This window comes from Lagenorhynchus albirostris, chromosome 13, assembly GCF_949774975.1.
Source record: "Lagenorhynchus albirostris chromosome 13, mLagAlb1.1, whole genome shotgun sequence".
Lineage (NCBI taxonomy): Eukaryota > Metazoa > Chordata > Mammalia > Artiodactyla > Delphinidae > Lagenorhynchus > Lagenorhynchus albirostris.
The window spans coordinates 5195565-5220344 of NC_083107.1; the positions used below are offsets into that span (position 1 = coordinate 5195565).

Here is a 24780-nt window from a genome sequence, read left to right on the forward strand (position 1 = left end):
ACATTGACAATTCTGACTTTTAAAAAAATATACCAATTACAATGTGTTAAGTAGATCCTGATTCAAACCCACTGTTAAAAAAATCCCTGAGACAACGAGGGAAATTTGAATACTGAATGACATTTGCAGAAATTAGGAATTTCTGTTAGTTTTTTAGGTGTGATAACGGTTTAGTCAGTTTGGAAGTGGTACTGAAATATTTAAGGATCAAATGATCCAGTGTCTGGGAGCTGCTTCAGAATACTCCATGAGGAGAATGGGGTGGGAAGATATACGAAAGAAGTGGCCATCCATGGGCAATAGCTGAGGCAGGGTAATGGATACACAGGGGTCCATCTGCTATTCTTTTTGTATGCATTTACATTCTTCCATAATAAGGCTTTAAAAGGTGTTATAAGCTCTGCTGATTATTTATTGATACACGGCATAGTAGATATGAATTGAATCAATCAACAACATTCAGCACCAGAAGTGATGCATGATTTCTTTTGTAAACCAGATCCAATCCTCTAAGCTTCCCCTGGTTAAAATGTTAAGAAATTCAAACAAAATCGTGTCTGGAGGATGGCGCTTCTCTGGAGGATCATATCAGAATCTTTGGAGCTTACATGTCATCTGAAAACAGCAGATAGGTCTCAATTCTTCAGCCCGTGGAAACATTCAACGTTCAAGCCTGTGGAGTCTGTCCGTCACCCAGGGATCTTTGGTTCTGCCCCCTGCGACCCCAGGTTTTTGCACTCATTTCCTGTGACACTTCTCCTCTTCAGGCGTGCCATCACCCCTCCCCTTCGTTGGACCCTGCTCGGGCTGTCATAACGGAAGACCACAGACTGGGTGGCTTACACAACAGAGGTTTATTTGCTCATAGTTCTCGAGGCTTGAAGTCCAAGATCAAGGTGCCGGCAGGTTGGGGTTCTCCTGAGGCCTCCCTCCATGGCATGCAGATGGCCGCCTTCTTTCTGTGTCCTCACGTGGCCTTTCTCTCTGTGCGGACACTCGCGGTGTCTCTTCCTCTTCTTATAAAGACACCAGTCTTACTGCATCAGGGACCCATCCTTATGACCTCATTTAACCTCCACTGCCTCTAAAAAGGCTTTAACTCCACATAGAATCATGTAGGGGGTTAGGGGTCCAACATATGAATTTTGAAGGGACACAATTCAGTCCACAACAGGCCCCCTTTTGCTCCTCCCCAGTGGGCCTGGACTCTTAAACAGAGGTCTCTGCAGTGAACACGTCTTCCGGGTGCCCGGCGCCTCCATCTGGCCTGAAGCGTAAACCCATCACTGACTCTGCAGGGATGAGAGAGGCGAAGGCCTGGCTGCCTTGGGGTGCGAAGAACCAATATGAGCCCTTCTGGGATTTCTCACGGTTTCAAGAGCAAAACATACACTATATCAATAAATGTACATATGCCAACTATGCCACAGGGGTGAGAGTCTCTGATTCGTTCTCGCTAAGGAACCTTCTAATAAGGGATAAGAGGTGTGGGCAAGCATGGCACAGGGATATTGGCTCGGTGCTTTGTGACAGCCTGGAGGGGTGGGATAGGGAGAGTGGGAGGGAGGGAGACGCAAAAGGGAAGACATATGGGAACATATGTATATGTATAACTGATTCACTTTGTTATAAAGCAGAAACTAACACACCATTGTAAAGCAATTATACCCCAATAAAGATGTTAAAAAAAAAAAAAAAGAGGTGTGGGCAAGTGACAGGCTCTCTCCCCCCTGGGAGTTCTTTGTACTTCTATATGATTGTGGAACTTGGCTCAAATGACTATGCTAAACTTACGCATTTTCCAACGTCCTCACTCTTCCTGTTTTTACTAACAACTTCTCTAGAAGAGTGGTTCTGAAGCATGGTCCCAGTCCACCTGCCTATCCATTAGAAATGCAAACTCTCTGGCCCTACCTCAGAGCTCCTGAACCAGAAACTCCGGGATCGGGTTCGGCAAACGGTTTTTAACAAACCCTCTAGGTGATGTGACACATGCTCAGGATTTGCTAGACCACTGACGTATCCACACTTGGAAGGGCTGTGCAGCCTCACGGCTCCTTCTTCTCTCCTGAGCCCCAGCGCTCTCCTCGGGGTGCCTTGGGCTCGCCACAACTGCGGGGAGGCCGGCATGTCTTTTCAACTCCTTATAATGAACTTGGAGTCTGAGCTACAATTAGATCCTCTTCCTTCACGTTATACAATAATCTCAGCATGCAACACAGTGGCTCATATATTGATTGAATGGATCAACTATTTTATGCATAAAACTATAAAGACACCTTGACGACTTCTCTGGCCCCTTTCTCTCGGACCAGTGAACCTCGCCCGGGAGCGTCCCCAAATAAAGCTTGTTTAAGCTCTCCTCCGTTTCTTGGTCCCGTTCCCTACATTTGGTGCCGAAACCCGGGAGTGGTATCAAGCTCCGCGGGTTACCGTGCGGGCCGCTCCTCCCCTCCCCCAGGAGACAACCAGGGAACCTCTACTCATCCACCCGATCCGGCAGAAAACGGGGTAAGTCCCCCTCCCTAGTTCCCTCCGACCCTCAGAGTCCCTGCCCACCGGACTCCCTGTCCTTAATCGCGGCCGCGTAAGGGATTCCTCCGTCCTCTCTCCGGGCCTCGGGCAACTGTGGAGACGTCCCAATCGCCTGACCGCCCTCCGACCTGCCGTGAATTGGAGACTGAGACCAGGGACGACTCTCTCCCTCTCCATTCACTCAGGGACACACTGGGGGTCATGGGAACCTCACAATCGAAACCAGATCCTAAGACGCCCCTGGGGTGTCTCCTAGCCAATTTTACAGCCCTCGGTTTCTCCCAAGATCTCCGTAGCCGACGGCTTATCCTCTAGACAGTCAATCCAAATGGCCTCCTGAAGGGACTTTCGATTTTAACATCCTCCGTGATCTAGATAATTACTGCCGCAGGACGGGCAAATGGTCTGAGGTCCCCTATGTCCAGGCCTTCTGGTATTTACGCTCCCGCCCTTCCCTCTGCGTCGATTGTTCCACTTCCCAGATCCTTCTTGCCAAACAGACATCTCCTACATCCAAGCCCCTAATTTCCTTTGACGATGACCCCTCTCCACTAGCCGACCCACCGGAATCTCTCGCCTCTCCCCCCTCCAGAGCTCCTCTCCAACCTCCACCCTACCCTGAGGCGGTCCCTCCTCCTCCCGAACCCGCTCCGGCCCCTCCAACCGCTCCCACGCCTCCCTCAACGGTTTCTCCTCCCACGCCCCTTGCTTCGCCAATTAGTGCACATACACGCTCTCACGACTCCCAAGATCCAAATCTCCTCTGCCCTCTGAGGGAGGTACCAGGAGCGGAAGGGTTAGTTAGAGTTCATGTTCCCTTTTCCCTCCAAAATCTCTCTCAAATAGAAAAGCGATTAGGTTCCTTCTCTGCCGACTCCTCCCGCTACATCAAAGAATTTCGCTACCTCTCTCAAGCTTACGATCTAACCTGGCACGATATCTTTGTGATCCTATCTTCTACTCTGACCCCTGACGAGAGGGAAAGAATTCAAACTGCTGCCCGAAACCATGCAGATCAGGTTCACATTACCGACAGCTCCATGCCTGTCGGAGCGACTGCCGTACCCGGCACCAATCCAGGCTGGACTTATCAGGATGGCCAAGATGGCCGTCGTAAACGCGACCTCATGATCCAATGCCTCCTGGCTGGCATGCAGTCTGCCGCTCATAAGGTAGTCCATTTTGAAAAACTAAAAGAGATAACCCAAGAACCTAATGAAAATCCAGCTATCTTTCTCAATCGCCTTACAGAGGCCTTAAAACAAAAGCAGAACACTTACCTGGATGCAGATGCTTCATGTTCAGTTTTATGGAGGTTACACATGCTCTCAGATGCTGAACTTGATGATCTGATCCTGGCGGATTACTGTCTAAGACAAGAGTTTGGTCCTACTTCTGGCAGATTCCAGGAGGAGCAGTCTCTTAGGCTACACCCAATTCACAACAATGGCTTCAACACAAACAGTGGGGTGGAAACTCCTGCATCTGGTTCTCCAGAATCATATCAAAGGATTGGGAGCATACATTAAAACAAGGGTGTTGTACTTCAACACAAGGGAGATTATGACCCGGACTCTTAGGCGACGGCTAACTGCCCTGCATTTTGGCCACAGTACCGGGTGAGTCAAGAGGAATGCAACACTCAGCTCTTGTCAGTCACTGGGTTATACATGGATATGCCATGATGCACACGTCACAGAGCTACCATCGTGCTTCTCAGTTTCTGCACAGGTCCCATGCTCGTATGGATCGCACAGTGGCAGGAATCAGCATCTGGATATAAAGGTGGGATGGGTTCTCCCCCCAAGTACGAAAACCTCTGACCACTTCACGCTCAGCTCCCAGCCCGTGACTCAGAGGTCCCAGCTGAACTCGCTCCCCGGCACTGGACAGGGCCTTCTGTCCAAACACTGACCACAAGCTACACAGAACCTGTGACTTCTTGTGGGGCATGTGAAATCGCAGGGCTGCTGCCCTTCCTTCCTCCTGGCCTTGGGGCAATGAAGGGCTCACCGAGGAGGGAAGACACAGTTAACAAGGGCACCACATCAGTCTCACGGGGAACAGCAAGGGCTTCTTACCCATCAGGCACTGCCAAATCGGCCCCTGATATCTGCCAATTATGTGGTCTGCCTATCCTGGCCTCTCTCATGTTTCTGTTTTAATGAAAACAATCAAAAATTCTAAAATCCAGGTTTCTTGATGAAAATATGAACAAGCTAAAATAGAGCAGAATCTGTACCTCCTTTGCCTCCCCACCCCATGTAACATTCTGGTAGAACGCTGTCGTAAAAAAATTAAAGTGTTTTTAAAAACTATTTTAAAACACCAATCAAAATAATACGCACTAAGGTGTAGAAAAACCAGACTCTGGAGATGAACGGACCAGGTCCTCAGCCTCCCTAGGACTACCCCCTAGCAGGTTATTTCACCTTTTAGGAGCTTCAGTATCTTCTTCAGTAGAATGTACCAATAATATTTACTTCAGATGATTCTAGAGTGGATTAATTCCCTAGTGGATGCTTCCCGAGTGGTGATGGAGAACTTAAAAAGTGGCTCAGAACTGAGACGTGCTGTGTGAAATCCACAATTTCAGTCTTAGTGTGGAAAAAAGAATGTAAACTATCCTATTGTTTAAAGTCCTGATTACACGTTGAAATGATATTTTGGAATATATTGAGTTAACTAAAACCATATTAAAATGGGCGCAATTAAGTATATGCTGTGTCTGACACTAGAGACTGACAAAGTGATGTTTTGTGTTGCCAGCTGAACTTACTCGTGTTCACATCTTAAATGCTGCTGCCGCCGCAACTACCCAAGTCATTAAAAAGTATCCCAAGATTGTTGACATCATCTATTTTGGGGGTTCTTTTCTTGCAAGGTTAACTGTTTAAAAATTGCCATTATTCACCTGTCAGAATTATCACCATACTAGAAAATTAGAAAAGAAAGATAAATCTGATACTGACATTGACATATATTACTCATAAACCTAAGAGCAAAGCAGTATCGGTTCTCACTGTTGATCTTTGGAGAACATTATACATTTGAACTTAGTATCTACACCAATACCTCTTTTCTCTGTTTTATACACTAGCATCCCATTGTTTAAACAAGGCTGGAAATCTGAGACCGTTCTGGATCTGGGAAAATGCAATCAGTCCTCTTTTGCAACCAAGAGGATTGACGAAAGGCCCCCAGAACCAAATGGTCTCAGGTCCAGGAGGACCTGCTCATTCCCCGTGATGAGAAAGTCCCAGGATTCCTACTTGGTAGCTGCAGGGTTCCCTGGGGAGTCAGCCATGGTACTGGGAAAGAGCAATCAAAGGGAGTGAGGCTTCCAGAGGGGCCCTGGGTGGGGCATGAGGGGAGCTCTGCAGTGCAGTGAGCACCTCGGTGTGTCCTGGAGAAAGTTCCCATCCATGCCCTTGCCCATCCGTTCCTGCTGCAGACAGTTACTCTCCAGATTGTTGCCTAAATACCTACTTGCTCAGAGGTTCATTCCTGTTTACAAGGAATACCAAGGCCATTTTGCACTTGGGCTCAAGAATGTTCTCAAATGGCCCATGGACTGTTTACCAGCCTTGTTTACATCCAGTCCCAACAAACCTCAAAGGGCCTCCCCTACAACCTAATGAACCTCAGGGGACCTCCTCTACATCCCAACAAGGTCAGCCTCAGGGCATGGGCCTGACCAGCCATGGAAGTTGCCCATTTCCTTCTTCTGGTCCCTTCCATACTGAAAGCAGAGTCTGTCTATGGGTTCAACCCACTTTTCCTAGATCTGCCACTTGGCACCTCACAGAGCTACTCCTCCTGCCTCTAATTACCTCTCCAAATAAAGTCAACAAGCAGCGCCCCGTCTTCTCTTCTACAGGCCAAGCAGACACACACAGAGTGTTTGCTGTCATCATTGTTCTTAATGACTCCAAACTGGATTGATTAGTGGAACTATCTTCAGAGGTTTATGACGACTTCTCCTAATTATCTTTGGTACCTTTCCTTTAAACCAGTCTTCTCGGGAACTGGTCTGGGGCCCTTCCCAGTCGGTCCCTCACCTGTGCCGAGGCTGCGGTTGTCTGGATCCCACGATGGGTGCATCCAGCCAGGTGTGGCCTGACCAGAACAGGGACGTCCTCTTCTCCCACTTCACCGCTTTCTCCCATCAGTCCACACACACACTGGCTCTTGGCAGCCACATTGCTGTTTTTGCTAAAAAGTAGAAACCTTTCCGGTTGCACTGTTACTGAAGGCTCTGCTTTAACGTCCAGAGAACACTGATCACTGGCTCTGGAGCTGCCCCTGCAGACAGCGCCCCGCACTTCCCCCAGGAGGACCACACCTCCAGACACACAGCACCCAGCGATGCTCAACCCAGAAGACTCACCCAAATGCCACCGAGCTCCCAGAAGTTTACGAGCATCCACACCTACCCAACGAGGTACCCTGGCAGGGCAGGTTCAGGGACGATCAGAAGGCCTTCCAGCAGGCGGCACTGAGGAAATGTCCTCGACGCCAGTAAGAGACATGAGGCCCCAACAGGACAAGGCCCTTTGGAAATGGGACAGTGAGCCCACCTGCTCAGGACGAGAAAGGGATCTGGCTCAGCAGGACGGCTCTCACGATCCTTCCTAGGGGCAAGCACGCAGGCCAGAGGGATGACCCGAGGACCCGATCCAGACCCCAGCTCCCCAGGGTTGGAGGCTGGCCCTCCGTGGGGCAGGTGGGTGCTGGGTCTTTAGACATGGCAGCTGTACTTCTGGAAGGTTCCCCCCAGTCCCGAACGTGACCACCCTGCACCACCTGACCTGTGAAGCGCATGGTGTTAGCATCAACGTCTCGCGGGGAGGGGATCTCTGGGTTTCTAAGCGCTGGCAGTGGAAGCGCGTCTCAGCAGCAGGAATCCATCTCCGGGGCAGCTTGTCAGGTTGCTTCCCCCAAGGGGTGAAAGGTCAGCCCTGCAGCTCACTGGGGGCTGGGACCCAGCTGGCTGGCAGTGACGTGGTCCATCTGTCCTAGAGCTGAAGGCATCAGGGTCAAAGATGAAGAACCAAGGATGTCGATAGAAACAAAGAATAAAAAGACAGAGAAAGAAAGCAAGCACCTGCTACAACAGGACGAACCTCCAGACACTCTGTGAAACCGAAGGGGCCAGTGACAAAGGACACACACTGCAGGATTCCACTGATACAGAACGTCTAGGAGAGGCACGTCCACATAGAGAGAAAGTGGTGAGGGGTTGCATGAAGTTTAGGGGGATGGGAGGGGAGGGGACTGAGGGACAGCGGCAAAGGGGTGTGGGCTCTTCTTGGGGTGATAACCGTTTAAACATGGATCGTGGTGATGCAGCCACAGCCCTGAAGGACTGAAGGCCACCAGATAGTCCGTACACTTTATTTCTATTTTTTTACGATTTCTTTTTTATTGGATGTGGACCAATTTTAAAGTCTTTATTGAATTTGTTACAATATCGCTTCTGTTTTGTTTTGGTTTTTTGGCCGCGAAGCATGTGGGATCTTAGCTCCCAGACCAGGGATCGAAAGCACACCCCCTGCACTGGAAGGCGAAGTCTTAACCACTGGACCGCCAGGGAAATCCCAGTCTGTACACTTTAAATGGTGTGGCATGGATTATCTCAATAAAGCTGTTAATAAAAGAATCAAGGCAGGATTTAATATCTTTATTGTAGAAAAGTTGTTTAGTACTGTTTTCTAAGGTCTGTGTTACGTCTGACTTCCAAACACACTTAAGGAAAGAGCGGCATTGCTTTGCTCAAGCTGTATCCACGTCAGCCCTTTGCAAGACTCCTGGGGGGCATGCTGCCAGAATTTCACAACTCAGACCAAAATAAAAACAGTAATTTTGTATCACTTTGTGCTGGACCATCTAATTCAAATTTCCTGTAACCAAGCAAACTAGGAGATGAGACTTAGCATCAAGGAACCGTGCTCTTCTTACAGGAAGCCAAGTTGCAGCCGGGGGACTGGTGAGTCTGTTGCAGGACCCAGGTGGCCCACGCCCAGCATGTGAGACTCTCACAGCCCTCCCAGGGCCTGGCTACCCCAGTGCACTTCCTCACCAGCCCCACGCTGCACAGGGGGCTGGTTTCATCCTTAGATTAACATCAGGGTTTTTATTTCAAGCTACTGAAGCAAACCACCAGGAAATTCTCTGAGGAGCAGAGCAGTAAGAACCAATCAGAGCTCATATGCAGGCTCTGTATTCACATAGAAACAGATTGAACCAGAGAGCACCGTGTTGTCATCAGCGTATCAGAGAGGATAAATGAGGTGAAGTATGAGCACAGGGAAGTTAGGAGAGGCAGAGGCAAAGCTGCAAGAGTTCCAGCAAGATTCGGAAATGCAGATACGACACGATCATCTCATAGTGAAGGGCGAGGCAGACCGGGTGTGAGACTCTCCTGTCTGAACACACGTTACTTCTCCCATAAGAAAATGTAATAACTATTGTGCCCAACTTAATTCCTTAGCCATTTTCCTTCACAAAACACAGCACCTACTTCTCCTAAAACGAAGCACGGGCATTGTTTAAGTCCTAGATGGCAGATAAAGCAGCAACGTCACCGCACCCTTGAACGTGACACCAGATCAGCGGGCTAGCACCCCTTACAGGGGCTGACTTGACCCTGGTGGCCTCCACCTCCACCGAGGAAGCACAGCTGGAACAGGGGCCATGAATGATGGGGCTACCACACGTTCATTCCCCGTCACCCACACCAGCTGCAACATCAAGTAGGAAGGGAACTAACTTGCTCCTTGGGGGGGCCTAGGTATTTACGAGTTTATCTTCACCTTAGAGAATGAACGCGTTTCCAGGAGGAAGCACAGAGGAGCTAGCTGACTAACGCATGCAACCCAGGAGGGGGCTCGGGCAGGGTGCGGACACCCATGGCGTGACCTGGCATCTATCCAATGAGGCATGTTCCTGCCAGGCTATGGGGGGTTGACGGGGCACACCCGTGGGTGGGGCTGATGACCTTGCACTGAAGGAGCTCCAGTGATTAGGCCTAAGGTCACATTTATGTGCCAATTTGAGACAGCGTCCCTTTCATCGTCCTGTTAGCTACAGAACAGACAGCATGCATGTAAAATGAGCCTTACTCCGTTTTTGGCTTCAGGAACACGGCGATCAAGAGCTCACCCATCAATTTCATTCTAAGATCTTTGAACAAGTGTTTGCTGCTTTCGTAACCTGTGCCGGGTGAGCCCCTGGGTCATCCCTGTTAGGGAGATGGCAGGATCTAGCAGTCGCCCGCTCAGGCCAGGGGTGGCACGGGGGAAGGAGGATCCTTCGAGGAAGCAAACATTCTGAAGGAAGGGAATATATTTGAAACTCATGCCACGTGAAATAGGTGTCATTTTTACTTTATTTAAGGACAAAAGAGGGGAGAAGAGGGACAACAGTAATTTTCATAATACACAGAAGACGAGTTAGCACTGAAAAAAGAAGGCTGTGTGTGTACTTGCCACCAGTCTGCTTTGCAGCTCTGATTAGTAAACAATGCAGCTTGTCACTTGCATTACTGTTTAGCAAATTTATAACTGGCAAAACTGGGGATTATGAATCACCGTAAGTGGACTACAACGAAGACGAAAGCCTAAATAACCCACAAAAGATCACTTAAAGGTAAACCATAAATACGTGATGCACATTAGTGTAACAAAACCATTTTTTTGTAAACATTTTCTTCAACACAACATGGGCGTGAGAAAAAGTAAAAACACTGCGCTCGATACAGAGAGACTCTGCTTTAAACACAGAAGGGTATCACTTATTAAGGCTCTGACTAAACCTAGAGCCATACTGGTATTTTGTTTGGAAGAGTTGTCATAGTTTTCCGCGTTCCACATTTAACGGTATCAGCATAATACTATCTTCTTCTGTTGATTTTGCCATCTTTGCACTTCTGTGAAGTCACTACCCTGTTAAAGGAGAAAGATCATCCCTTTCTCTAGAAGAAAGACATCGCGACAGCTCGCCATCTTTCATGGAGAAACCTAACCGGGCGCCTGCTTGAGGCTGTGGCAACACAGTCTGATCGACAAGGCGGGGAGGCCACGGAGGGAGGGATACCACGGCCGAGGAAAGCACACCGCAGGTACCCACCCAGAGGACCAGTGGCCAGCTGACCTCGGTCAGCTAAGCCCGGCGATGGATTCAATCACGTTCAACTCCAACACCACCAGGTGCTGCCCAACTAGGACAGGCCCACCCTGACCTGAGCTCGGAGCCCATCGCCCCTGAGGGAAATGTAGTTTTTTCAAGTTCTCAGTACTCGGCAATTCCAAGGGAACACCATTTGCATGGCCTGTGTCACAGCCCTTGACTTACAGACACTGAGCTTCAAGTCTGGATGATGCAGACCATGAGGCCTCATCCCTTTTTGTATCTTCCATGTCGGTATCAGAAGTTCAGTATTTTTTTCAAAGACACCTGCCCAACTTCTACCTTTCGCTAAAGTCATGGGAGGGGGCTACAACTGACCCCGCCACGTGGTCCTTTCTCCTCCTGGTGCACGTGTCCACTGAGGCACATTTCGTCTTGGGTCAAAAGCCAAACCGAGGAGGGAAATGCCAGCAGTGAGGTGGCTGGGACTGCGGCCCCGTGGTGACCGAGTCTGGCCTGTCTCAGAAGTCCCTTCCGAGGGTGGGATTAACTCCCCAATCTTCTCTATGTTCAGTATGAATTAGTAGAAAACAACTAGCTCTTTCTGCCTTAGACATCAGCACCACACCAAAGTCTCACACACGGACAACCTGTTTCCCCGGCCTTATCCTTCCAGTACGGAGGCGGGTTTTCTCAGTGGGTCCTGTGGTGGCGCGTGTACGCGACCAGCTGTTGTTTCTGCGTTTGCGAGTGTATGTACTTTTCACTAGGGTTTGAAATTCACAGGAGAGCCTCTGGCAAAAATGCTGGCCCAGGAGGAAGAGGATGACGAGTCAAAAAGGATGCCAAATGGGATGCGAATGCCGGGCCAAGCCTCAGCAAACAGGTGCAGGTGACTGTTGGAGGAAAACCTCCACTTACACGTCACAAAAGAAAATTCGCCACGGAGGAGGAGTGAGCCTATGAAACACCGAGCTTTTGTTTGGTGGATGCAACACTCCCATCAGAACTCAACAACAGGAAAGGTGGACGGCAGAGCCACGGTGCGGAGCGCTGCTCCTTTACCAAGCAATTAAATCCTCAGAGGAACCGAGTGACCAGAAGCCATGAAACCAATTATTACCCAAGACATTTATTACAAATGTCATGAACATATTCATAAAGTAAAACTGGTTTAAAAAACAGAGAGAGAATGGGAGAGCAAGGGAGAGAACGAGAAAAGCCAGGGCTTTGATATCACACCCAAAACACAGGAAGATGCTATCTTACGAAAGAGCAGTATTAACTACATTCTTAAAATAGTTTTAGTGCATTGCATTTTTTAGAAAAAGGGAAATACCCCTGGCCCCAAGGAAAGGTTCCTGCAACACTGTTAACAGTTTGTGGGGCTGTCCCCATATGACCACCTGTCTGCAAACCCCGATTTGAGAACACTGAGGCCCCTCGTGCTCTGGGTGATGGCCGCCCGTCCACCACCACGGGTGAATCTGGTGGAAACAGCGCGATCTGCTCTCTCAACTGAGAAAGCAGACGCGCCCAGCGAGACAAGCCTCGTGGCTGTTTCCCATCTTCAGGGACAATTTCTCTTGTGCCTACTGAGACCTGTGACGAAGTAACAGTCAAACTTCAATTGGATAGTTTTGGTATTAAGATTAAATTAAACATTAATGTTTTCCTCCAAAAACATATAAACTAAACCACCTCTTAATGCATTAAAAACAATGAGGTAGGCGAAAAAATAAACACGTGGCTGAAAAAAATTTTTTTTCCCTCCGCAAGTGCAGACCGTGGTGAAACTGCTGTTGCACTTCTAGGTTTAAACAAAAATTAAACCTTTGACTGAGGCAGTGCTAATACTGTCACACAACAAGGTTCTGGCCAGGATACAAATGCACACCTTTTCCTTTTTTTTTTTTTTTTTTCTTTTTTTGAAGAATTATCTGCACATGATTTAGGCAAAACCTGGTACACAGAAAATGACTGAGTTCTTGGCCAAAAAAAAAAGAATTCCCAAGAAACCAAATGCCAAATGGGTCCCTAACCCACCCACCCCACCTCCCAAGCCCCACCCACAAAAAAGTTATCCTAGTAACTGTGTCTTTCACATTTTATAAATATTAACTTCTTAAACCTGCACCTTCTTCTTTGTCCACATATGGTCACATTACAAAAAAGAAATGTCAATTAAATACATTGTTAATGTTACTATATTAAATCTGCTCTTGGCTTCAGTGACCTGCTCGTCCGAGCACACTTTACACCCGCTGTGCCCACTTCTAACCACCCGCCGGCGTGTCTGTTCTCCACCTGCAGACACCCCGGGACAGAGTCACAGACGAGGAATTCTGGAGCTGGAGGGAAGGCGTTTGCGTTCTGCCTGATGCTTGATTCCAACACCGATAGCACCTGATGGTAGAGTCTCAACAGCACCAGCTGCGTTGCAGCCTTGATTTATTTCGAACAGGACAAGAAGAGAGTGGGGATGAACTGGTAAGAGCGGGCGGGAGAGGAGAGGAGACCCCCGCCCACGCGGCCTGGGCGGCTCCGAGCTCCAGTTGCCAGGAATTCCAGGTTCTCATCTCGATGACTCCGGGGCCGGCATCCCCGCCCGCCACTCCTACCAGCTCAGAAGAGAGGTCCTGCCCAGCGTCATGAAGTACACCTGGCTGCTGCCCCCGGACCGGACCGAGGCAAAGAACACCTGTAGGAGGGGAGGGGAGGAGAGGGGAGGAGAGGAGAGGGGAGGAGAGGGGTCAGCAGGACCCTGGTCCCACAACCCCAGGGGCCCCTCCCAAAGGAAATCTGGGGTGACGTCCATTCGTCTGTGAAGGAGCCGGTTTTCATCTTGACCAGGAAGGCTCCTTAGCCAACGGATGACTCCTCATACGTCGTGCCCTACTGTGAGAACGCAGAGGAACAAAGGCGGCGTTCCCAAAACGGGATCGTCTGTGTTCACCTCCACGGCTAATACCTTCTGAAAGATGAATGGGATTTTGGCAAACTCAGTGCGCAGAGGGGAGGCTCCTCCGCTACCTCGTTTCTCTCTTTTAGAAAATGAAGCTGAGATGTATTAGTTACTTCATATGACTCTATAGTCAAAGTAATATAATTTAGTTTTGTGCCTTTTATTAATAAACCCCGATGGATGTGACATCATGAATGATAAAAATATTTAAATGCCTGAAGTTCAAGGAATATCATGGGTATGGCTCTACTGAACACACTCAGGAAAGTGTGAGCCAAAAAGCTGGCAGAATCTGGCTTAGGTCTGAGGTTGTATGGATTTTCAAGGTAAAAGATCTAGGAGGTATTACGTAGGAAAACAAAGGCCAAGTGCACCGGCAAATGGGCTAGAGGACGGCAGGAGGAAGTGGGCTGGTGGTGATGCAGCTCTTGAGTAGGAGAGCACGTGGCCGGGCAGGAGGCCCAGCTGACAAGGAGAAGTGACAGCTCTCTTCGTCTGAGAGGTCAAGCTGAGGTCTGCTTGCTAGGAGGTTTAATATGTTTTAACGTGAAGCAAAAGGGGGAAATGTTTCTAAGGCTGCAGTGGGCGGCCCCAGGTGGTCAGACATATTTTTATCCAAGTGACAGAAGACAGAGAAATTTGGGCTTAGAAAAGGCCCGAGGGGTCAACACCCTTGGCCAGTGTCTGTTCCACTCCAAGGCTGATTTGGGGAGGGAGGGAGTCAATCCCAGAGAAGACAAGGATGCAGGCAGTTTCAAAAAGCAAAGGTTTTAACTGGGGCTTTGATGCCCCGGGGTCTCACCTGCAGGAAGTACGCCTACTTCTGCATAAAATGATCTCACCTCTTAGGCATTTATGCCACACAAACGATGAACTTATTTCACTACTCAAAAGGTAGACCAACAAGTGGTGTATTTCTGGTACGTATCAGGGGAGAGGAAGTTTTACCCTGTTACTTAAATTTTCACGAGGGTTCCTTCTAAACACAAAAGAATTCCATCCATCTAAACTGGTAGCTTTAACCTCCTCTATCCCTAAACCAAACGTAGCCTAGGCAGGCCACCTGATGGGAATAAGAACCCCGAAAGACAAAAAACAAAAACCCAACATAGGATGATTTCTGCAGCGATAAACATCTCCACCCCCTCAACAAAAACAAAATAAAATGTATCATGACCTCCATAAACAGACCTAAAAAGTCACTGCTGAAAAGTTCCTTGATAAATTTATTTCAGAATCCATCAAAATCCCAAGGAAAGGCTTCACCAAACTTCATGGAAAATAAACCATTGCTAAAAGATAGTAGCAAACTAAAAAGAATCTCTAAGGAAGCCGTTACCTTGTCGTTGCGTTCACATAAGAATTTCAGTCTTTGAGCCCTTTTGTGCATAAACACACCGTCCAAGTGGCCGGTCTCCACAGACCGGATCTCTATGGCCTTTTCTCCCCAGCCCATCGTCTGATTGGATCGAATATACGCTTTTTGAGAGGAGAAAACACATATTGTTAAAGGTAAGACAGCCATGGAAAGAAACTGCTCAGGTCACACACACACACACACACAGACACAGACACACAGACACACACAGACACACACACACAGACACACACACACAGACACACACACACAGACACACACACACACAGACACACACACAGACACACACACACAGACACACACAGACACACACGCACAGACACACACGCACAGACACACACGCACAGACACACACAGACACACACAGACACACACACACACACACACACACACACACACACCGCTCTAAACAGCTAGTATCTGGGGGTTTTGTTTGCAAGGAACTCTGCATGTGCACCCTCGTGGTCCAACCTGGGAGGCCGTATTTTGAATCAACAGTTGAGGCAGTTCACACCGGAGCATCACCCGCCCCCCCCCACCCCCACCCCATAGCTTAGCTCGTATTTTCATCACACTAGTTACCAGGGAGGCAGCGAGAAGGAAAGCCAAGCGGACAGAACCAGTGACGTAACTGCAATTAAACCAAAACAGTTTGGGGATATAAACTTGGAGCCATGAGGGTTCCAGAGGTCAGCCTTCGCTGCTGAACGCACAGGGACGGTCAGGAGGCTGAGTGTCGACTGTGGCTGGGCCACGGAATGGCAAGAGTGATCACTTACCCTTCTGTCTCCCCTCACTTCCCACACATCAGTCAACAACTACACCTGCCCTACTTCCCCTGGCTGTCTTAAAGATTAAATGAAGGACTGTGAACGATAGAGTTTTAAAAAATAATTACTTGGATTTTGTCCTAACCTAAGACTATTACGTGTGTCACGGTCTACAATCTAACCTTCCACCATCTACTGCCAGCCACTCTGTTAAGTGGCCAGAGGGTCTGAAGAACACGTAGAATCAGTACGCGAACTACACGCCTCTTTAGGAAGGGCCTCTTCCCGTCAGGGACGCGCACCTACAGACGTTGGCATCTCTCCCCACTGCAGAACCACATCCTTGGTAATCCTTCCATAGGTGTTCACATAGACCCCTTCGTCTTCATAGCACACCAGAAGCTCCATTCCATCCGTGTTGGGGAGGATGATGATTGCGTGGGGTTTGATGCTGCACTGGATCTAGAGAAGAGGAACAAAGCACAGGCAAGCATGTTTGTGGCGACTTCTATCCCTGCAAAAGGGCTCAGTAAGAATGTCTTGGGGAATGCGCTGGTTCAGACTCCTGGTGATAAACACAACACTGGATAACACTGTGGAAAACCCATGTGATATACATATACATCTGAAAGTCCACCTTTGATAGGTCCTATAATCTACTAGTTCACGTTTTCGGAGCCCCTGGAACACATTTGGATTGGGGGCTCCATTTAATCAATTATGTTCCTCTAACCAGTCCCGACCCACGGAGCTTCTGACCTGACAGCGGCTGCCCAACCCTCCCGTGTTAGTGAAAGCAGGGCGAGGAGGTCTTCAGGAGAGCTTCAGAGCCAGGAGAGGGGGTCTCCACTTGGCTCGGAGCAGAGTGCTACTGAACAGGGGCGCCATTTAAATACTCACCCCCACAGCACAGGGAAAGCAAGGGATCCCTGCTTGTGTTAGTTCCCTAAGCAGAGTAAAGAAAAAAGTCAAAGTAAAATGAAGCCTGTCAACCAACCATAGAGTGTGGGTTCTTTCTTACGTGTGTTGGTAGATAAATGTCATAGACTGATCCTGAATCCACGTCAACAGCATGGAATCCAGCACAGGACCCATAGATCACTTTCAACCTCTGGCCTTCCTCAACAGTGAGATCCACCAGTAATGGCTTATGCACCAAATCTCCAAACGACTACAAAGAAGCAACGGAGAGAGCAGCCGTGAGATGAAGCAGAACTTATTTCTGATGGTTCAAACTGGAGAAGCTAGACCCAGGCACGCCGTTACTCAATTACTGAACCACCCTGGCAAAAACCCTAAGCAAAACTACTCTGTACAGTAAGTCTTGAAGTTATTTTGCTCTTATCTGTCAGTCAGCACCAGCTGCTCCAACGCAGACAGTGGAGAGAGCGCTGCCGCACGATACACGTAAGGAGAATTTTATCAGTGTGATCATCACAGTCTCCGCTGCGCCACTCAAACCTCCACTTTAATTTTCCAGCTAGAGTGATAAAGCTAACGAGAGGCTACCATGTGCCGTAACGGCCTGGGTGGCCTCAGTTTTTCATTAACGTCAACACGTATAGCTCATAAGGCAGATTTGAATAAGGTATTTATTTATAAAAGCAACTAGTACAGTTCCTGGTACCTGGTACATGAAGGTAATTAAGACCAGATCTCAGAAGAGAATTGTAACTACACAATCAACAGCTTTTAGTCAATAATATGTGGCTTTATTTATTTTTTAAAGCAAATATGATAACCCCATTTATACTGCTTTACTGGGGAATCAAGGAATAAGCAATCTAAATATGTCCATCTTCCAAATAATGGAAGCCGGCCCTTAATAAAATATGTCAAAACTATTTAAAAACATAAGTAAACAGAATCTTTTTGGATACAAAATTCTTAACTTTTTCCCCTGCCCTAAAACAGCGCCGGGGGACAATGCTTAAGGTTTTTTGTCTAATATCAGAAACGATGTTATTAAGTGATTCATAATATCTAATGTTATAGTAATATCCTTTTCAATTAAGAATTTTATAAATTTGTATCTAGTGCAAACTCTAGAAGTATAAAAAAGAAATATTAAAAATATCCACAAAAATAACTGCTAATATTTTTCTACAGTATCTTTCTTTGAACAAAAATGGTATATTATACATATTTTAATACTTGTTCTATTTAATGCGTAATAATGCATTCCTTGTGTCATCAAGAGTTTCTGCAACTTCATTTTTAATTAGTCCTCTACTGAATAGATATACCTTAAAGCTGCCTATTGCTGGATACCTGTCAAAAACATAAACATCTACATCTTTATACACGCCCATGACTTTAGGTGGAAAGTCAAGGTCTGCTTTTTAAATGGAGGTGGTGTCAGTCTGTCCTTTCAATCCACGTGTCTGCCCAACATTCCGCTCCTCTCTCACACTCCGAGGACTTAGAAAGCCGATAGCTCAGCTTGTTCCATTAGAAATGGCCTCTCGCATGATAAAGTTATACCAATATCAGCACATGCTTTTAAACGATCGGTTGTAACCATTCGGGGTTGTCAGACGTATTCCCTGGCTCTCGGCCACAGCGTGCACGGCTGATGCTACCTTTAAGTGCACTTGATGTTGTTACCTTAAAGGCCATGAATTTGTGATATGGCTTGGGTGCCCACGCATACACTTCCACAGAACTCTTCAAAGCAATGACCAGAAACTTGATTCTTTCATATTTTACTGCAACAACAAATAAGAGGAGCACAGGTCAGTATCAACGTGGACTCCAAATTCTTTCAGTTGTCCTCTGCAAACTCTCTAAATATGCCTTCTGCTGAGCCACCAAACCAACAAGAGAAAAGTGCTGAGAGGTCAAGCCTCGTGGTTCACTTCTCCGATTCTTTAATGTACAATTCAGGCTGTTCCCATCCTCCTCCGTGTTGCGTTGGACTCAACTCCATACCCTGGCTGCCATCGATGAGCACTTTCGCTGATGTCCCTAACCTTCTTAGGCGGTAAGTACTTAATAATCAAGGACAATGTCAGCCTTTCCACCCTACCACCTTGAGGGCTCAGTACTAGTTCAAAAGGATAATGATGTGATTTATCAGACAAGAGGGTCCCGAATCCCAGCAAGAGGTCAAATCTTCCACGTGGCCTTTCCTGACTCCTGTGGGGGGGTTACAGATGGAGGAACACAGAAGGCTACGACAAAATACTCATCAACTGAGTTTGAATTCTATCTATTTCTGTGTACAAGATCAAGTATCATTTCAAACCACTTCCTGAGCTATAGAGACAGTAGTAATTGCTAGGAGTTTAGCTAAAGTTGTGTACTAAAAGTAAAGAAAATCTCTCTTTAACTTTATATATATATATATATATATATATATATATATATGGGCCTCGTTTACGCAGCTGTTTCAGTCCTCTTCACAGCCAGCAACTCCGCTTAGAGCAGAAACCCGGAGGGGCCCTGGCCACACCTGACTTACTGGCTGGTGCAGACTCCTGGTGTTTTCATGGGCTCTCTAAACCGCAGCACTCCGCCTTTGAACATGAGACTTGATAACTCTCCTTGTTATTTCATGTATTGTCACTATTCAAGTGAATCACATGACTATTAAGATACAAAGGATTATAAGAGGCGTCGAAAGCAGTGCTGATGGGATAGAATTTTCTGTGATGGAAAGGGTTTATGTCCACCCTGCTGATATGACAACCACTAGCTACATGGCGCTATTGAGCACCTGGAATGTACTCATGCCACTGAAGAAAGAAACTGTAACGTTTATTTCGTGATAATTAATTTATATATAAATTTAAATACCCACCCCCCCACCCCGCCTTCTGAGCCCGGCTCAGGTTAACACATCTGCCTCTCACTCTCCTGTAGGGTCATCTATTCAGAGCCATTTCATTACATTTAGCCTTAGACGATTTCAGTTACTTATCAACAAATAAAAACAGTACACAGGGGCTTCCCTGGTGGCGCAGTGGTGGAGAGTCCGCCTGCCGATGCAGGGGACGCAGGTTCGTGCCCCGGTCCGGGAAGATCCCACGTGCCGCGGAGCGGCTGGGCCCGTGAGCCATGGCCGCTGAGCCTGCGCGTCCGGAGCCTGTGCTCCGCAACGGGAGAGGCCACGACAGGGAGAGGCCCGCGTACCGCAAAACAATCAAACAAACAAACAAACAAAAAACAGTACACAAAAACACAACACAGAAAATTCTAATCCCGAAATCTACACCGAGGTGATGGAGCCCTGCAGGATCACTCAGAACCAGTCCACTCTCGGGGTGGCAGCCACACTCATTAGTAACCAATGAGCTGAGGGCCGTGGACAGGTTACATAAACAAGACGACAACGCCAAGGATGTAATATCCCTGGGAGCAGAGGCACTGACTACAGTATGCAGCTTCATAAACACAGAGGAAAAGAAAACACACAAGCAGAAATCAACATTCAATACACCCCTTACATTACTCAGTCTTAAGTATACAGTCTCTGTATACTTAAGACTTATACCATTTGCTAACCTTCGCAACCTCCCATTTCAAATTCAATTAGAACACATCATCTTGCCCATAAAACTGTAACTGGGCTAAGCTCCATTATTTCCCCTTTATTTCCAACACTAGTACCTATATTTTGCTTTTCTTCCCCAACACGAAAAAACTTATTTTGGTTTTGTTCTTGTGAGATCTTATTTCATGAGAAGCACGGCAGGCATGTTGAGGAGAAAAGAACAAAACGGTTGCCATGAAACACTGACTGGCCAGCAAGATTCATTTCTTAGTGATGAGCAGAGTAGCTCTGCACAGCGCATTTAATTCAAACCAACAGGCCACAGCTACTTGGGCAAACTCTCAAACGTTCAATCAGTGACTGCCAAGGACCCAGAGTCCTCCAAGTGAGGACAAGCCTACAGCGCAAAGGAGGAGTCCAAACGTCTCTCCTCTGGCAACGCTCCCTTCTTCTCTGCAAGATGTGAGCCACATCTTACAGAGTGTGGATTGTCCAAGGAAAGGGTGAGAAGAGGCTCACGACGGACGGCAGGGACAGCGGAGTTAAGATTAACTGAAGGCCTGCAGGCCTCAGGATTAGAAGGTGCCTCAGAAACGCCCTGATACAGAAATGAGTTACAAGTCTCAGAGACAAGTTCATTACTGAAAGCTTCAAAAACACATGGATTTTAAATGGAACATTAATTAAACCTTGGCAAAACAAAACCCTTACGCCCGCCGTGGGACTTACCGACTTTATAGTGGACGCATCCTTCCAAATCTCCCACGGTCGTCCAACCCTGCTTCTTCTCAACTTCCGGATCATTGTGAAGTATTTTATTTCTTAACCAGGACAGATAGTAGACACGTAACTTATCCTTTTTGCCTAGCAAAACAAATATAAGTACTTTACATGCATATTCAAAAGTAGATATCATCATTAACAACAATAGTAACCAAAAGAAACTGCAATAAACAATAAGTATCACCCCCTAGGGAACCTTTTTGTATCGGTTTCACTAGCAACTCCATTCAAGCTATTATGTCATCTGATTCTCAAAACCCTCTAGTGTAACTATTATTTCCCATTTGAGAGCACCAAAGGGTTTCACAGATCACCCAACTTGGGGACTTGAACCCAGCCATAAACTGGAGATGGGCACAACTTACTGAGCTAACAGAAGACTCACACCCAGAACACGTGAAGAACTCCTATAAATCCATTAGAAGAGAGATAACCTAGCAGAAATATTGAGCAAGCGCCTAGGACAAAAGATGTTATCGCGTAGATTCATGAAAAGGTACTTGCTCTCAACAGTCTGAAAAGGATACAGACTGCGTAAGCCCACCTATGACATTCTGGAAAAGGCAATATCGAGACAGTGAAAAAAGACCAGCGGTTGCCAGGGGCTTTGAGGGAGGGAGGAGTAGGTGGAGAACCAGAGGGTTTTTAGGGCAGTGGAACTAGTCTGTATGAAGCTGCAACGGTGGATAAAATTATGCGTGGGTCGAACCCAGAGCACACACGGAGAACGCTAACGCAAACCGTGGACTTCAGCTAACCTGTTAGCTAAAGTATTAATATTGGTTCATCCGCTCTAACAAATGTACCACATTAATGCGAGACAATAGGGGAAACTGGAGAGGGCCAATATGGCGACCGTCTACACTTTGTGTTCAATTTCTGTGTAAACGTAAAACTGCTCTAGGAAAAGAGCCAGACACAAAAGAGTATCTAGCGTGTTCTAACGTGTTCAAAGTCAGGACAGGGCTTCCCTATGGGGAGGAGGGGCAGTGCAGGGGAGCCACTGGGGGGCTGGGATGGCTCCCCTCGTGCCCAGGGTGGGGGGCTACGTGCATGGGTTCTAACTGTGACTCTTCACGGAGCTGTACACCACTTATACGTCTGTGCACTTTCTGTGTCATGTCTTATACTTTAACACAACCTTATTAAGTTTTGAAGGATTTCTGAATGTGGGAAAATACTCAAATGTATTAAGTGAAACAAAGATGACATCGTTTTATGTACAGCGTTTTATTCCCACACTATGAGATATATTTACAGAACCGAGGAGGGGGAAATACAATAAAATGTTAACAAGAGGTATCTCTGAGACGGGGGTTACATTTTATTTTATTCTTCCTAAGTTTTTTTCTGTTTTCGAAGTTGCCTACAACTGACATGTATTAATTACTTTTATGATTTTGAAAACCACTGAAAGCTATAAAGAGGAAAGAAAAGAATAAGAAAAGTAGGCCCAAAAAATGGTATCAGTTGATTACTGATCCCCATGAATCATCCTGCTCACTGGATCACAAAATGAAGCTTAAACCATTTTTTAGCAGATTTATTTTTCCTACGATTCTAAAACTTATCTTCCATCACTTTTTAAAGCTCAAGTTTTAAACGGCTGTTTTCTCATTTAAGTAAGAGACGAACAGTGAAATTTCTGCATTTCAATGAACATCTTAAACCAAAAGCCATTTGAAAACTAAAATAAGTGCCAGAAATTTGTTACGTATAAATAAATGTAACAAGTTTGAGTGAGCAGGTAATTAAATCAAAATCACTGCTGTTATCAGAGGACAGGTCTGACACTCCTACATACTCTTTGACCCCAGCAAAACCACAAATTATTAGGAGATTATGATCTAGGCAACATGGATTCATATGCCTGATGGTTAAGTGAGCTGCAAAGATACTTGTGAAAAATGTTTACATGAGAGGGAAAAAAAGGAATAAATGGAAAGACTAACAACAGAAAATAGGAAACAAACTATAGTACGTCTATGCAAAGAAACATCCTGTAGCCGTGCAGAATGGGTACCATGAAGGAACATGCAGGGACAGGAGAGGGTAGCCCACAAGGTTTGGACAAACAAGAAAGGACGGAATTCACTTAAACTTCAGGGCAGTGGCTACCAAGGGCAAGTAGACGCCAAAGGTATGCAGAGCAGTGTATTCTAACATCTGTTAAAAAACTATCTTGTCAGTATATGGGTGTCATATTATTCTCTCAGTGTTTGAAATGTCGCATAACTATTTTTATGGAGATTTTTACCCCCAAGTGTGTATTCTGAGTGTGTGTATGCTTAAAAGACTGGAAATTAAAAACCGAAGTTAACAGATGTTATCTTCGGATAATTTTACTATTTATTTCTCCCATTTGCTTTTCTGCAGTAGTTTCTTACTTTCTACAATGAACACATATAATTCATACTAAGAAAAATGCTCTTTCTAAAAAGACACTTATAGTAAGTGTTGACTGACATTAAAAAAAAACCCACGGTACTTTTACCATCAATGGCAAAGAACGGCTCCTTGTGCGTGAGAGAGCCCTGTGGAAGGGAGTGGACATAAACCCACACTCTGAACGGGACAGGCCGCAGAGGGCGGCGGCAGGGTGGCGGGCAGTGTGAAGTAGGAAGTGCAGGTTCCTGTGCTCCCCGGGACCTCTCAGCAGAGCCCCAGACAAGTGTGTACACGTGGGCCCCCTCTGAATACATTTTCCTACCACGTTACTCTAAAGTCACGCTACGGTTCTAGGTCATTTAGCTATTACTTCAGAAAAGGGGCTCACTCGAGTTCTGCGCCAGCGAGTGCCACGTTTTTAAACAGTGCTGGGGGCCTGCCTTCCCCGAACACACGCTTACCAGATATTGTCACCAAGACATTCAAGCCTTCCAGGACGTCCATCTGTTGAAATCGTCTTCTGTTGATCAGAGGATACACCTTCCCTTGGCCACTTCTGTCCAGCAGCATCAGGCCACTCTCTGTGCCCACCAGCAAGTTCACTCCTATTTCAAGGACACAGAAAGCCCACAATTTTACACTGTGCTTGACAACCTGCCTTGTATGGAGCGGACAGCAAAGCTTATCTGGAAGAGCGGTTTCCTCAAGCCACCCACAAACAAGAGAGCTTGAAGTACCCAAACTGCAACAAGTCACCACAGAAGAGAGAGGATGAAATACTCACTTATATGTAAAAAAGGATCTACGGGGGCGGGGGAGGGACCACGAGCCCGCCTCATCCCCCTGATTACCTTCACCACCCTCCAGTTTCCGGTTCTTCCTCAGTTGCCCCAGGACGTCCCAGCCCACCGTCCTGGGTACCACAGACTCTCCATCTCATCCGTCACATCAGACACCCGAACAAACCTTCATCTGATGTCACGATCCCCGCCTGCTTCCTTCACCTGTCTTTTCACGGGAAAACTTCTAGAACGAGCCATACACAGCCCCCTTAGTCCTTAACAGTTTGTGACTGCTCCGGCATCTATCACTCAGTTTAAGGTTTTCTTAAAGACCGCCCTCCATCATCCTTAAGAAAGGAACAGCTGCATTCGGTCCTCGCTCCCGCGGTTTCTCACCAGCAGTGCACGTGCGCAGGCTGGGGACGGGGCGTGCCTCCCGGCCGAGGGCCCATCCCGGCTCCACCCTCTCCAGCCTCGTGCCGTCTCCCCCTGGTCTCCAGGCACCTTCTCTGCTTCCTAAGCGCGGGCGTCTCCCTTGCTGTCTGTCTGTCTGT

The 24780-nt window shown here is 47.2% G+C and overlaps 1 protein-coding gene across 44 annotated transcripts in view; it reads right to left on the reverse strand.

The window, feature by feature from the left end:
- Nucleotides 1-12758: 12758 nt before the first annotated feature.
- Nucleotides 12759-24780, reverse strand: part of MAP4K4 (mitogen-activated protein kinase kinase kinase kinase 4) — a 172178-nt gene continuing 160156 nt past the window's right edge. For 26 of the 44 annotated variants that reach the window (XM_060169522.1, XM_060169521.1, XM_060169536.1 and 23 more), the window contains 7 exons: nt 23906-24049; nt 21003-21137; nt 18386-18486; nt 16800-16949; nt 16081-16240; nt 14970-15109; nt 12759-13366 (listed from right to left, as the gene is read on the reverse strand). In XM_060169522.1, coding sequence (XP_060025505.1) covers nt 13283-13366; nt 14970-15109; nt 16081-16240; nt 16800-16949; nt 18386-18486; nt 21003-21137; nt 23906-24049 — 914 coding nt within the window. In that variant the 3' untranslated portion in view covers nt 12759-13282. Of the gene's footprint in view, nt 13367-14969; nt 15110-16080; nt 16241-16775; nt 16950-18385; nt 18487-21002; nt 21138-23905; nt 24050-24780 lie in introns of all 44 variants that reach the window. The other 18 variants (XM_060169503.1, XM_060169502.1, XM_060169506.1 and 15 more) reach the window with 1 other exon arrangement.